Source organism: Eubalaena glacialis, chromosome 13, assembly GCF_028564815.1.
Source record: "Eubalaena glacialis isolate mEubGla1 chromosome 13, mEubGla1.1.hap2.+ XY, whole genome shotgun sequence".
Classification (NCBI taxonomy): Eukaryota; Metazoa; Chordata; class Mammalia; order Artiodactyla; family Balaenidae; genus Eubalaena; species Eubalaena glacialis.
In genome coordinates this window covers 27,857,182-27,872,698 of record NC_083728.1, presented here as the reverse complement: position 1 = coordinate 27,872,698, position 15,517 = coordinate 27,857,182, and the positions used below count along the sequence as shown (strand labels likewise).

At 51.9% G+C, this 15,517-nt stretch overlaps 1 protein-coding gene across 3 annotated transcripts in view; it reads left to right on the top strand.

Moving 5' to 3' along the window:
• HM13 (histocompatibility minor 13) overlaps nucleotides 1–15,517 on the top strand; it is a 40,528-nt gene that overhangs the window by 8,865 nt on the left and 16,146 nt on the right. For 2 of the 3 annotated variants that reach the window (XM_061208448.1, XM_061208449.1), the window contains exons 3-7: nucleotides 3,930–4,012; nucleotides 10,399–10,487; nucleotides 12,147–12,232; nucleotides 12,325–12,450; nucleotides 13,277–13,334. In XM_061208448.1, coding sequence (XP_061064431.1) covers nucleotides 3,930–4,012; nucleotides 10,399–10,487; nucleotides 12,147–12,232; nucleotides 12,325–12,450; nucleotides 13,277–13,334 — 442 coding nt within the window. Of the gene's footprint in view, nucleotides 1–3,929; nucleotides 4,013–10,398; nucleotides 10,488–12,053; nucleotides 12,233–12,324; nucleotides 12,451–13,276; nucleotides 13,335–15,517 lie in introns of all 3 variants that reach the window. The other variant, XM_061208447.1, reaches the window with a different exon arrangement.

Below are 15,517 nucleotides of genomic sequence, written 5' to 3'. Positions count from 1 at the left end.
TACAAGTGTGCTGGCTTCACTGTACTCCCACCTACACTGACTAGCATCAGAATTCTTTATTTTTACCAGTCTGTGAGTGAGTCAGAAACATAATTTTTAACGCCTGCTTCCTGTTCCATCACTCCCTCATTATTGGATCAGAACTGCTCTTCTTAATGATTTCAGAATATCCCCACAAGCAGATACACCACGACTGACTTATAGCATCCCCCTCACTTTAAACAGAAAATATCGTTCTGATTTTTACTCTTATAAGTAAGAGTGCATCAAATAACATTAGGTATTCACTGATTTTTTTTTTTTTTCCTGGACCTTGGGAGGAGAGGTGAATTTATCACATGCTTTGGTTCACAGCACACTGGCATCAGCCCGTGCCAGGCCCCCCTCCTTGTTTCCTTCACCGCCTTCACCCTGATGCCCATCTCCATTTGCCACCTTCATTTCCCTTCACCAGAGGCACCTGCCCTAATGCGTTTGATTTGTGTCCTTGGATGTGTGTCTTTTTATAAAATATATGGTGTTAATGTATCTGTGTGTATTTAGTGAGAGTCTAGTTTCCATAAGTAGAACTGTGTTCCTTTTCCTCTCCCCTGTGCTCTTGAGATCTCTCTGTGGCTCTGTACACATCTAGCTCATTGCCTCCGACTTGGCTTTTGGCAGATATTTCTCGAGTCTCTGCTGTGCTGAGTGCTAGGAATATACACCCAGGCCTTTGCCTCAGGACCAGCTAACATTTTTAGTATTTAGGATTCTCTCCTTAGGCTAGATTCCCCAGAAAGGACTTTCTGGCAGCAGAGGGTGTGAACATTTTTATTTAAGGCTCCGGACGCCTGTTGCTCAGCCTGTCCTCCTCTCCAGGCAGGTAAGCCCCAACCTGCCTTGTGCCAGAGGACACAGCATACCTCCTCCCAAGTCACCAGAGTGTCCTTGTTGAGATGTCTGAAAGGCAACTGCCTGGATAACACGGCCACCAGATCCCTCCCAGACTCCAGACTGACTGCTGGTTGTGGTTTGCTTAACAGTGGCTCTCACTCTGCCCCTTTCCTCCTCCTTTCCTGGTTGGGGCACTGGAGTTTGTTGCATTTCTCAAAATCATAAAATTTACCTTATCCCACCTCATTTAAACCTGATTGCTTTGAGGCAACGTATAAAAATTAAATCCAACAGCATAAGAAAAATAATAAAGGAAGAAACTGGCGTAAAGGAGAAAAAATAAAATAGGAAAAGACAGTGAAGATTTGGGTGAGGACCATACCCAGACCCCATGCTCTAAAGTCTAAAGACTTGTACTCTTGCCAGAAGTGCCTCTGACACAGGCGTGACTCTGATTTTCTAGCAGCCAAAGCACAAAGAAAGTGAGACTTGGTGCACAATTCATAGTCCACACAGTCAAGCCGACCAGAAGCTCAAAGGTGTAGCCAGAGAGAAATTTCTCCCCAGGGCCCACGTTGAAAGAACACTGTGTGGGAGGACACCATGTCTTCACGGGTAAGCACGGTCCACACGCCTGTGTGGGTAGGAGCATTCACACTGCAGCCACTGATGTGCTCGTCCATTTGGGCATTCTTCAAACACACACCAGATCCTGTGCTGGGTGCTGGGGACACTGCAGTGAGAAAAACAGCTGGCCCACCCCTGCCCTCAAGGAGCTTCCTGTTAAGTGGTGGAGACAGACACCAGTCAAGCAGTCACACAGATAAATGTGAAGTGACAGTCCTAGAAAGTGGTGTGAAGGCGAGGTCTGTAGCACCAGAAGAGCACAGAAGAATCTGCTCCTGCCCGAGCCCCCATCTCAGACAACAGCACCTCATCCACCTCACTGCTCAGCCGAAAACTCTAGAAGGGCTCCTCCCTCCTCAGCACGCAGCCCTCGGCACAACCCACTTCTCTAGTCCAGAGCTGATCGGGGATCCGACCCCGGCTCATCACATCCCTCCTGCCCCCCAGCCCAGGGCACCATCCACCTGGATGCAGCTTGCTCCTCGCTGGGGTGTCGGCCTTGACTTTTGCCCTGTGGAGTCTGCCTTCCACACAGCAGCAGAGGGATCCTCTCAGGCCGTCAGATCAGATCACAGCCTTGCCCTCAGCCCTGCAGTACCGGCCTGTCTTACCCAGACGAAGCTAAAACCTTTTTCACGGTCCATCTCCCTTTTACCTTCCCAGCCTCGTCTCCTGACACTCTCCTTCCTACCTTGGCTCCTGGCCACAGGCCCTCACCATCCCCTGCACACATGAACACATGCCCACCTCAGGACCTTTGCACTCACCCTTCCCTCCGCCTCAAAGGCTCTTCCCCCAGGTATCACAGCCGCTCCCTTACTTCGTTAAGGGCTCTACTCCTAAATGAAGTCAGTGTCGGAGGCTTTCCCAGGCCACCTGTCTGATGGCCACCCCCCCGCCTCCTTGCCCTGCTCTGCTTTGCTTCTTAGCGCCCACCTCCACCGGACAGTGTATTGCATGCTCATCTCTTGAGATTCTCCCTCACTGGCACATGAACTCCATGAGAGCAGGGACTTTTCTGCCTATTCCAGTGCTGAGCACGACGCACTGCACGTAGCAGACAGTCGGTAAACATGAGCTGAATTAACGGAGGTCACGTCAAGGAAAAGTGCTTGGAAGCCTGGGTGAGGAGAGGAGAGCGTCCTGGGCAGCAGAGAGGCATGTACGTGGGCTGCCCCTGGGTGGGAATGTGGCACAACAAGGCCAGTGTGGCCGCAGCACGGAGAACGAGAAGGAGCGGCTGAGGAGGCCTGCGGTGGTCACCATGAGAGCATGAGAGGCCAAGGGGAGGATGTGGGCCTTGAGCTCGTGGGAGCACAGGGAAGCTGCTGAGAGGCGTTAAGCAGCGGATCGAGGGGATCAGACAGAGGTTTAAACAGGTCCCTACTTGAGAGTGGCCAGTGGCCCCAGACCCCACACCACAGCACATTATTCCCTCCCAGTTAGAAAGCCTCATGATAACAAATTAGAAGACGATGCAGGGCTTCCCTGGTGGCGCAGTGGTTAAGAATCCGCCTGCCAATGCAGGGGACACAGGTTCGAGCCCTGGTCCAGGAAGATCCCACGTGCCGCGGAGCAGCTAAGCCCGTGTGCCACAGCTACTGAGCCTGCGCTCTAGGGCCCGTGAGCCACAACTACTGAAGCCCGCGCACCTAGAGCCCATGCTCCACAACAAGAGAAGCCACCGCAATGAGAAGCCCGCGCACCGCAACGAAGAGTAGCCCCCACTCGCCGCAACTAGAGAAAGCCCACGCGCAGCAACAAAGACCCAACACAGCCAAAAATAAATAAATTTATGAAAAAAAAAGACAGTGCAGCAACCCTGGAGCCATATGGCACAGCCTGCCTGAAGTCCAGAATTAACAACATGTGACCACTGGCTTTAGCCCTGTGAGAGACAACATTCCTTGGGTTCACCTAACAACAGGACCAAGAAGCAGCTGTGAGGGCCTGCCATCAGAGCTTCAGAATCACTGTGGGAGGGGTCGTCCAGAAGAGCATGGAGAATGGAACAGGGTGCAGATGACTCATAACTGGGTGGCCGCTGTACGGGGCTCCCTAGATTTTTGAGCAGAGAGAAGGAAGCTTGGAAGAGTGCATTCTGAGGTTCAGACGGCTCTCTTGGGACTCTGAAATTCAGACTCCCCTCCCCCATGCAGGACCCTCGACACGCACACAATACTGCCTGTCTGCAAATAATGGAGCCACGAAGCGCAAACCTACAGACTCCTTTGGGAGGTGCATCTGAGGGCTTGAAGTTCCTTCCCTTTTTCCCGTTGCCATAGAAACTAGAAGCCCCCCCCCCCCCAGTACCATTTGAGAGTCTTTCTGACACCATTCCCCAACTCCAGAAGAGAAGCGTGGACTCTGGTTTCCTCATAGCCACTGGCAACCCTGACTTCCTGTTTCTCTTTGTATTTCTGCCTCAGATATTCTCCCAGGAGTACATCAACCTCTTGCTGTCCATGTATTTCTTCGTGCTGGGAATCCTGGCCCTGTCCCACACCATCAGGTCAGAAGGCATCTCTGCGACATTTGAAGCAGCTTTCTCAAGAGCAAGTACAGGGTCTCGGATGAGAACATGACCTTTGGCGTCATTCAGAGCCAGGTTTGAATCCTGGCTGTAAAATCCAAGGGAATCTTTCCCCTGTGTTATACCATGGGTGACCTAGAACAAGAACCATAACCTCTCTGGGCCACAGTTTCTTTACAAGGAATGGTAAGAATATCCAGTGGGTATTTCCCACCACGGTTGTTGGGAAAGTTATTTGTGAACAGTAATGTCATGGTAGTTGTCACAGTACTGAGAAGAGTGATGCCAGTGCCACCTGCAAGGTGTCGTAGTTGCTGCACACGCACTAAGCTGGCCTCTCACACGTGGTCTCAGCTCATCAGAGAGCGAGGCAGTATTGAGAGAAGTTAGGAGCACAGGCTCTGGAATTTCACTATCTGACTTTGAATCCAGACTCTGCCACTTAATAGCCCTGTGACTTTGGGCAGTTTACTTAATCTCTCTGGGCTCAATTTCCTCACCTGAACGTGGAGAAAACTGATAGTACCTTCCTTATGGGTCATGTGGAAAGCTTTTAGCACAGTATCTGGCACTCAGTGTGTTCAATAAGTGTTAGCCGTTGTTATTATTATTATTATTATTATTATTATTACCTGTTACATTCAGAAACTGAAGCTCAGAGAGGTTAAGAAATTTGCTAGGACAACACAGCTGATAAGCAGCAGAGCCAAGATTCAAACCTAAGTTTCTGTGGCCCCGGAGCCCATCCTCTTTTCACCGCCACCCTGCTCAGATTGCCACATGCTGTTTCAGTTCAGTGGGGATGAAGGGTCTAAGCCACTGGTCCTCAGGTGGGGCTGCTTACCAAATGGGAGTTGTGCCCCCAGCACACCCCCTCACTGTGACTACAAAAGCATCCCAATCTATTTCCATCTGGTCCCTTGAGGAGGTACAGCCTCGGGCTGAGAACCACAGAGGTGGTCAGCAGACCAGGAAAAGTTCCCAGAAGACAGGAACACAACTTGAACTCAACTCCGAAGTGTAGGAAACCCGGAAGAGGGTGTAGGAGGGAGACACCAGGCCAGGAGCTGGAAGGTCTGTGCACATTGACAGCGCAGGCGGGATCTTCCCAGAACAGTCAGAGAGAAAGAGCAGGATCCTCGTAGAAGCCTGGAGAGCCAGGGGGAGTTTGGCCTCGTTCCTCTGAGCAGGACCCTGGAAGTCAGGAGCATAGGCTCAAAAGGCACATGGCCCTGGAACCAAGGCCTGGCTCTATTATTTGTGCAAGTTACTCAAGCTCTCCTAGCATCAGTTTCTTCACCTATAAAATGGAGATGCTGCGAGTACCTCCTTGTAGGGGCGTGGGAAGGATCAAGTGAGCACGTCTGTGACGTGCCCAGAGCAAGTGCCAAGCGCACTGAGAGTGAGCAGCTGGCCCGAATTCACACAGCTGGGACCGAGTTCCATGTTGTCTTCAACTACACCTACCTTCACCCACAAGGCCTTGTTCTAGCGCCCCCTCTCCCGCCAACCCCGCCATCCTTTTAGGGTGAAAACCCAGAGAGCCTGACTGACTGGGACCCACCAAGATAGTGGCAGACCCAGTCACCCTTCCTCAAAGGACAGACCTCTCCTTTCCTGGTGGACCAGTGTGGGAGCAGTCACTTCCCATGCTGGTTTGGATCCCCCCCAATTCTAGCCCATCTCCCCCCACCCCCCAGCATCTGCAAGAGCCTTGAGACCCGAGTCCTCCCCACAGCCCAGCCACCACCTCAGAGTGCAAGAATCCAATATATTTTGCTCGGCCATGTGCTGAGGAGCTGATTATTTCACTTTATCTCAACAATCCTACAATCAATACGAGCAGAGTATTTTGAGCCTGTGTCATTTTGACACCAGAGACCTTTTTTTCCCTTTTAGAATAGTAACTGAGGAACATTGTCCCAAATTTCTCATGGACTAACCAAGAAACAGTTGTCTGTCTTTTAACCAATTCATAATTTTTACTGTTAGAAATTATCAAAGAAAGTAGAACCAAAGCAACTAAAACTGCACATGGTAAAATTTGTTAGTGACTAAAAATTAACAGAAGAATCATTTTCTTGATAAGATTTAGAGCACACAGTTTGACCTGGGAAGATTAGACCTTATGAAAATAATGGGTGGCCATGGGCATAAAGGGTACTCACCATTCAGGGTCCGAGCTATCCTCTGAAAAAAATGGATACGGGCTAAAAGCTGGGATGAAAGAAATCATTACTGTAAAATGCACATGGAAAAGAACTGAATCAGGTGAAAATAATTTTAGTAGAAAAGGGGAAGGGCATAGTTTAATCATGCTATTTAGGTAGTTGATCTAAGAATTAAATTTACTTTTCTTCAATCAAATTGAATTTTCTTAAATATTTTCTCAAAGAAGTCTAACAGTGTTGTTAGAATTTTGATGAATTGTTCATATGTATCCACAAACTCAGTCAGACCCGCCTCAGGATCCAAACAAGGTCTAAAGATTCAAGACAGGAAAACTGAGGCTCAGAGAGCTTCGTAGCTGCTAGGAGCAGAGTGAGGTTTTGAGCCCAGGTCTGTCTAACTCCACGGCCAGGTATTCTTTCCGGTCTGGCAAAAGTGAAGGGGAGAGAGAACTTAAAGACAGGGGCCTGGGCACCCTCTCTGGTGGGCCTGTGGTCTCCCGAGGACTGGCAGAGGAGAGGCCTGCTGAGAGGCTGTAGACGCTGAGCCCGGAGCTGGGTAGCCCAGGCAGAGACGCTCATGGGATTCCTTCCACTTCCCCCGGCCGCCTCAAGCCTCCCTGGAAAGATAGCACAGCTTGAGGTTTTGGAGGAAGGCAAGGGCTCACAGCCTGCCTTCACCTTGTACGGTCACCAAGACTCAAGCCCGTGCCAATATTCTTCCTCCCAAGGGAACCACAGCTTATTTTTATCACCTCTGAGTTCATATCCCACCCAGATGACCTTTAGACGAAAAGGTTCATAAGACCAAAATCTGCCACCCTAGGGGGGCGAGGCCACATCACCTGTTTCACTGACCCTTGCCTTCACTCCCAGGGGAGAAGGGCACCAGGATGTGGTTTCCCAGCAGGAAGCAGTGACCTTTAGGCTTGGCATGAGCCATTGAGGGCCAGAAGGAGTCTCTGCCTGCTGCAAAAGCCCGCATTCAGAGGTGTTCCACAGGCATTTACTAGCTGCCTCCCAGGCCCCAAGCCTGGCATGAGTGTAGTGAAGGCGATAAGTCGGGACCCCTGCCCTCAACGCAGGCTCACACCGGCCAGGTTGCTTGACTCTTACCATGTGTTACCCAGCAGCCTCTCTTTTCTCGAGATAACAAAGACATCAGTCTAGAGACGTCCTACTTGGAGTTGAAGCTGCAGTTAAGCTTACAGGGTGCCAAGCATTCATATAATCCTCTTAATATCCCTATAGAAAGATATTGTTATAGTGTTCCAAATGAGGAAACAGTTGCACAGAACAGTTAAGTAACTTTGCCAAGGTCACACAGCTCAGTGGCAGGGCCAGGTGTTGAACCCAGGAAGCCTGGCTCCAGAGTCCATACTCTTAACGACTGCATTCTGCTGGTTGAGCTCCTAAGGCAGATGCCAGGCTGGAGTGAAGGGCTTAGCACCTCAGGCCTTCTTTCTGCCTCTGCACACACCCTCTGGCTTCAAACTCCCTAAAAGTGATTCAGCAAACTGAGTTGAAAGTAGCTTCCAGCCTCATCCATCCCAGCTGCTGCCTCCCACCTGCTCAGAGCCCATTTGTAGAAACCCACTCCCAATTGCATCCTTGTTTTGACCATGTCTCCACGTAATCATGAAGACCTCTCATCATTCACGCCACAGCCCTGCAGACTGGGAGGGATTGGCTGTTGGACAAGTGGGGAAACTGAGGCCCAGAGATGGTTCTTAATCCATATTTTCTTCCTCCAAGCCCCAGGGTCTTGGACAGCTCCCTTTTCCCTGCCTTTACCACTGTGCCCTGGGTACCACTCGGCCTGGGTCCATTTTCCTACAGCTGGGAGCACCATTCTGGATTTGCCTACCCCATCAGTCGTTGTCAGTCTGATGTGGTGTTGCCAAATGCTTTCGAGCTCAGGCTCTGGACAAGTGCCAGCGATGATGGACACTCACAGTTCTTTTGACCCCTCTTGAGGATCCAGTGCTGGGCTAAACTTCTCCCCAGCTTCTCTCCTACCTTCACAGCAACCCTTTGAGTCAGGTGGTATTATCCCCACATACAACCAAGGAGACTGAGCCACTAAAGTGGCTCGCCCAGGGCCTCACGTGGCAGAGCACGTGTCGGGGCTGGGCCCCCCAAGCTTGTGTCCCCTCCACAATGCTGCCGCACCAGGCTGAGCAGAAGCCCCTGGTTTTCTGTTCCTGCTCTGAAGGTGACCCGGAAAAGAAAGTCTCTGCTCCCTGCCTGGCCAGGAAGTGGACCATGCTGAGTAATCAGAGAGAATGCTTCCAGAGGCGAGGCCAAGCCCACCGTGAGCAACAGGGGCCTCACGGAAGGAGTGAATGAGGTTGCTCCTACCCAGGGGGCTGTGATTCATCTAGCTGATCGAGTCCGGCTGAGTTTGTAAAAATCCCAAGCCTGACAGGTCATGGAGTGGGGTGTCCATCAGGTCACCTGACTTAATAGGTCTGGAAGAGAGTCCAGGAATATGCATTCTTTTTTTTCCCCAAATTTAATTCCTTTTAGTTGGATTACAAAGCTGACACCATGCTTATTATTGAAATAAGAGGTGCAGGTAACAGTAATTCACATTATACTGTTTATGCTTTGTCTGTGTTGGCATAGTTTATATAATATTTAAGGGATCACCTAGAAGGAATTGCCTCATGTCAACATAGGTAAGTGTTCTGGGAAACTGAAAATTAAAGGAAATAGTTAAAACAAATCCCCTCAAACCAGAATAGTGTACTTTATAGTCAACTCCGGCTGGCTCTGGGTCTACTAAGTGCTAGAGAGAGAGAGGAGGGTGCTAGATTTTTATGGGATTTAAAAAACATTAAAATAGTTTAACAGGCTACCTTTGAAAGAGTGATTGGATGGACATTTTAATGGAAAGTCTCTAATAGCCTCAAAATGCAAAGGAACGCTGCAGCTTTGATTTGCCACATTGAACACATCTGAATGGCTTTGGGAATAAACAGAGACTTCTGAGGAATTGGGACAAGGGGTTTATCTTTCCGTTCCTAGAGTCAAAAGCAGAATTCATGGGACTACCCTGGTGGCGCAGTGGTTAAGAGTCCACCTGCCAATGCAGGGGACACGGGTTTGAGCCCTGGTCCTGGAAGATCCCACATGCCGCGGAGCAACTAAGCCCGTGTGCCACAACTACTGAGCCTGCGCTCCAGAGCCCGCGAGCCACAACTACTGAGCCTGTGTGCCACAGCTACTGAAGCCTGCATGCCTAGAGCCCGTGCTCCACAACAAGAGAAGCCACCGCAACAAGAAGCCCACGCACCGCAACGAAGAGTAGCCCCCACTTGTCGCAACTAGAGAAAAAGCCCATGCGCAGCAACCAAGACCCAACACAGCCAAAAATAAATAAATAAATGAATTTATTTAAAAAAAAAAAAAAACAGAATTCATGCCTCCTCACCCATCTACCTCTCTACCTCCAGCCCAGGAGAGAGGGCTGCAGATCTTCTTTCCCTCTGTGGGCCTGGCCATGGTTGCTGCCTCCTCTGCTTTACTCTGGACCAGGCCAGGTCAGCTGCCTTTGGCTGGGCAGGAGCCGGCAAGGAGAAAGTGGTTTATCTAGGACCATCTGAGGTTAATGAGCCCCTCTCGGCTGCTAGCCTTCCAGCCTCCTAAGCAGTATGGGGCCCAGGCATGCTGACCCTCTAAGGAGTCAGATCTCACCCCAGGCTGCTGGTTGGCACCTCATTTCAGCTCTGCCATCTGCCTAGACTCAGTGGGTCTTCTTCAAGAATGAGGACTTGCCCTACTCAGGCTTGAGCCAGAATATGCATTCTTGACAAGGGACTCTGATACAGATGGTACATAAACTAGACTTTGGAATCCATTGCTCTCCTAAAAACTGTGTTTTATGTGAAAGTCTGCCTCTGCTTTGTGTTTCTTGGGTGATAACTAGGAGGCAGTATGGAAGCACTAGGAATCCAGAGACCTACGTTCAGGTCTCAGCTCAGATATTGACTTCCTATGTGACCTGGGCAGTCACTTGCCCTCTGAGGGCCTCTGTTTCCACATCTGTACAATGGGCACAATAACACCTACCTCTCAGGGCAGCTGTGAGGCTGTTGGGAGATAACAGTTTGTAAACAGATGCCTGGGGGCTGGCATCAGTGACTGTTGCCCATGGGGGCTCTGTTTGCCAACCTGCTTTGTCTTTCCTTCCAGCCCCTTCATGAATAAGTTTTTTCCAGCCAACTTCCCAAATCGACAGTACCAGCTGCTCTTCACCCAGGGCTCTGGGGAGAACAAGGAAGGTGAGTGCTGCCCACTTTCCCCTGCCTTGGGTGTCTTCCCCCACCCCCACCTTCGTCTCTCCAATACTGGGATTCCCCGGTACAGCGAGTGATGGAAAAGGTGGGCTCTGGGATCACATCCCAGCTCTGCCGCTGGGTGCACACCGTTACCTCTCTGAGCCTTGAGTGGTTTTGTTGGGGTTTTTTTGTTTTTGTTTTTTTTTCATCTGTAAAATGAACATCATTATCTAGTACCTCCCTTATAGGCATGTTGTTAGGACTGTGAGTAAGTGATGAGTGGAAAGCATTCAGCACACCGCCTGGCTCATAATAAACAGTAAACAGTTGGCTCTCGTGGCTATTTTTATCATGTCAATTTTTAGTGTGATTATTCCCCACCTAAGATTTGAAAGGGGAGTTCCGTGGCTTTCGAAAAAATGAAAACCGCAGGGAATTGGGGAAAGCCTGGGTCACGTGGGTTAGTTAGGTTGTGGGTTCTACTGCTGTGACAGGATTATCAATGGCTTGGCCAGATGGAAGGTATTTCTCTCTTGTGTCAAAGTCTGAGCTTGTGAATGTCACACTTGTGAATGTGCCTAGCATGTTCTGCCTTGTCCCTGGAGAGCAGCGATTTTATATGCAGATCCTGGAGAGCAGGATTCCTTTGTGCATTTCTAGGCATCTGTGCCTAGTCAGTGACTGTTGAGTTTTTTCACCTGTTTTGTGCTCTGCCGCACCCAGGGGCCCACGGGTCCAGAATAGCGCACCGTTGCTCCACGGGCCCTCCCGAAGGAAGGAGAGACAACTGTATCACGGGTCCATTTAGCTAAAGGGAAGCTAGAAAATGTGGCCGAGAGCTAGTTGGCCTTGTGTCCAGTTGAAAATCATCAGGGTATTGTTAGCACAAAGGAGAGAACAACAACTGGGGCCAACCAGCAGTCTGCTACAGTCTGGAATCTGAAAGGAAATGCTGTGCTCTGTGACCCTGGGCAAGATCCACCGCCTCTCTGGGCTTCCTTAGTAGGACACTTGGAAGTGGTGGAGAAGGGGTCTAACATCAGGACGTGTGCCACAGGCTCCCCACCAGAGCAGCCTGGGGGCCTCCCGCCTGCTGCTTCTCCAGGCCTCCCTCTCTTACCTTCCTCCTCCTGTGCTGCTGACACAGCGCTGCCAGCAAGCTTCTTGATTCCTTTGGTGGCACAGTAGAAAGATTCCTGAATGAACTGGGACCTTGCGAAAGCCTTGGGCTCGGTGCAGTCAGCATTGATTGAGCACCCACTGTGTGCAGGCTCCATGCTGAGCACTGTGTAAGGGCCATCTCACTTGCTCCCCACAGCAGTCCTGTCAGGGAGGTGCTGTGATCCCCTTTTTACAGATGAGGAAACTGAAGCTCAGAGAGGGAACTGCCTCCCCCGAGGTCGCCCAGCTACAAGCGCAAAGCCCGTGCTTCCAGCACCACAAACCACCTCCCACTGACCCTGTGTCAGGCCTGGGTTCTCTCTGGGCCTCCATTCCCTCCTCTAGGAAATTGGAGGGGCTGGGTGGGGGGGCTCTAGTGAGCACCCCCAACCTGTGGATCTCTGACAGAGCCCACAGCCATGCCCTCCTCCGTCCAGGGGCTGACAGGTGGGAGGGGCAGCCCCGCCCCGGGGAGTGGACTTACCCGGCCTCTCTGCCCAGAGATCATCAATTATGAGTTTGACACCAAGGACCTGGTGTGCCTGGGCCTGAGCAGCATCGTTGGCGTCTGGTACCTGCTGAGAAAGGTAAGTAGCCAGGGCCCGGGGCAGTGTTGGGGGAAGCGCCTGAGGGGCAGCTTGGGGGCGGGAGAGCTGGTCTCACTCACATCTTTCCCCAGCACTGGATTGCCAACAACCTCTTCGGCCTGGCCTTTTCCCTTAACGGGGTGGAGCTCCTGCACCTGAACAACGTCAGCACCGGCTGCATCCTGCTGGGCGGGCTCTTCATCTACGATATCTTCTGGGTGAGTTGGGCAGGGACCCAAAGGATGTCTGGCTACCGGGCCCCCTCGCCTCCTCCTCCCCTGTTTCTGGCCCAAGCAGCGGTCGTCTGATAGAGGGAAGCTGCCCTGACCTGGAGGTAAGACCCCAGAGCAGGTCCTTTCTGGGCCCAGTGCCCTCAGCTGTGGAATGGATGAGAGAGCAGGGTCCGCACTTGCTGAGAGTCCACCCTATGCCCAGTGCCTTCCAGCCGCCCTCTCTTCCTCATGGTGGCCCCAGCAGGGGTATTGCTTATCCTGTGTCTCTCCGGCAAGCGAGCTGAGGCTCAGAGACGTTGAGGCAGGTGTGGTTAAAGCGGATGAGTGGACACTGGTGAGCAAGGCACTGACTGAGGACGTAGGCTGCGTGCCAGCCCTGGGCTAAGAGACCTGCCACACTCACTCTGAGGGGCCCCGCTGAGGGATCGAGGGCAGCCTGACTCAGGCACCCTTTCCCTGGCCTCAGGCAGCCTCTTCTCCCCTTAAGTGCGTGGTGCTGGAGGACTTTCTCTCTTGGGAGGGGCAGACCCCTGAACTAACATAGGATGCCTGGCCGGGGCCATCAGAGGCCCTTTACCAACTCCTTGGAATTGCCCCTCGTTGCTACCTAGCACAAGGAGCCCCGTGAAGTGTCCACATGGCCAGTGTCGGGGGCCACCTCATCTCAACTTCACATCTGCTCTGGAGCCCTTCCTGGCTCCCTGCCCCTTTCCCGCCTGTTTCAGGCAGCAGCACATTGAGAAGCCCAAGCATAGCCATTCCTTCCCACCCAGCCCTCACCTCCCTCCAGACTCCTCTCTTCTCCTTCTAGGTATTTGGCACCAATGTGATGGTGACAGTGGCCAAGTCCTTTGAGGCACCAATAAAATGTAAGTGACCACCCCACCATGGGGAGCCCGTCTGCCCCCACCCTGGTGGCCCATCCCCTCATGGTCCCTGTTTTGGTCCGTACCCTCCCTTAGCTCTTCCTCCTCCAAGCTCCCCTGTGTCTCCAGCCTGGTTTCCTTCTCCCCTTTGATTCGTCCGCTGTGTTCCTGCACAGCCATCCTCCTCCCAGGCCCTGGCCTCCGGCCGTCTGGTCACAGTGCATGGCGCTGTGGGACGAGCTGGAATGGGGGCGAGCACAGAGAGGGGTGTCTAACGCAGCCTGTGCAGGGCAAGCAGGGGCCTCCAAAGGAGGAGACCCCCCACGCCAAGACCTGGAGCCCCCTCCCTGGATCCCTTTGGCACATAAATATCAGGTGCTGTCTGCCCCACACCTCTCACACTGCCCTGTTTTTGTTCTTCAGTGTATCCATTGTTATAAATATTAGAAAGCCCACCTACAAGCATCTGTAAAGAATGTGGAGACTTCCTTGGCGGTCCAACGGTTAAGACTCCGCGCTTCCACTGCAGGGGAAGCGGGTTCAATCCCCGGTCAGGGAACTAAGATCCTGCATGCCGTGCTGCGTGGCAAAAAAAAAAAAAAGTGGAAGTGTTGTTATTTCACACTGCAGCAAGCCCAGTGGCAGAGCATCTAGAGTTGGGTTTCTGACCCTCAGTGGCGTTGCCAAGAGCCAAGGTCACCTCAGCCCTCCACCCCACCATTCTCAACATGTTCAGGGGCAGAAAGGGGGAACTTTATGTCTCTCTTTCATCAGAGAGGGATGTTTTTCTCCATATCCCCCCTGTAGCCTCTCTCATATTTCACTGGCCAGAATTGGGTCACAGGCCCGATTCTGTCATTCATCATCAAGGGGGATGGGAAAAGCATGATGAGCTTGGAGTTTAAGCCTTAGACTAATCAAGAATCACCTCCTGGCATCACAAGACCCAAAGAGGCGGAACGGAATCAGTCAGACATGATGGAAGGAAGCAGGGGGATCCTGTCAGGAAGACATCACAGCTCCACGAGGAGTGCTGCTTGGGCAGCGGGCAGATGGGGTGGAGTCAGCCCCAAGAGTCAAGAAATGGCTGTCCTCCTCACGGTCTGACTCTCCCCTGATGCACACAGGTCCTCTCTGTGAGCTGGAGAGAGGTTGGTGGCTACTCGTTGTTCCTGGCTGCTGCAGTCGCAGCTCAGCGACCCTAGAGGAAAACAGGTTTCTCCCAGCTTTGGCTTGGATGAACCCATGGAGCCTGGCCTGGCCCGTGAGCTAGGCATTCCAGCTGGGAGTGGTGGAAAGGCCAGGGTCACTGCCCTCTCCAGTGCCTGAGGGCAGAGTATTTGAATCAGCAGCCTCCCAGAACCAAGGATGTAAGGTGAGGGCAGTTCTTCAGAGCAAGAGAACAGATGCTGGGCAAGCCAGAAAGAAGAGCAGCTATGCCGTACGTGCTGTGATGGATGAACCCAGCCAAGGTGTCAGGAAAGCTTTCCTGGGTCACGAAGGATGAATATGTGTTTACCAAGCGTGCAGGGGCAGTAGGGGCATTTGAAAGAGAGAGTACAGCTTCAGCCAAGGGCTACAATTAGGAAAATGCATGGAGGGAGCAGAGAATCGGGGAGGGAATGTGGCTGAGTTTAGGGGAGCAGCAGAAAAGAGGCCAGATATGGGGAAGCCAAGGATGGCATGTCAAGGAGCCTGGACACTGCCCAGTAGGCAGTGGATGAGCCATTGGAAGACTCTGAACAGGGAAATGACAGTCATCTCTGGTTTCTGGTGCTTGAAATATGGTTTTCTGGCTTGGGGAGAAAGCCCGTTGCCCTCCACTGCTAGGAGGCAGTCTAACAGAGTGGTTAAGTGGACAGATGCTGAAGTCAGGAGGCCTGGACTTGAATCCCAGATGTGACGTTCGCTGGCTACGTGGCCTGAGGGAAGAGACTTCACCTCCCTGGGCCCTGGTTTCCACATCTGCCACTCAGAATTGAATGGCACCAGGTTTAGGAGGATCAAATGAGGAGAGCTGTAAATCACTGTGATTGTGCATTCAAGGCAGGAAGAAGCAGACAAGGAAGGGCCTCTGTACAATTCATTAGGGAAGCACAAGCTTGCCCAGAACCCCCAGCTTACCTCTGCTTATGTACCATTGGCCAGAGCTGGGTCACATGACCACTCCTAGCTGCAAGGGAAGT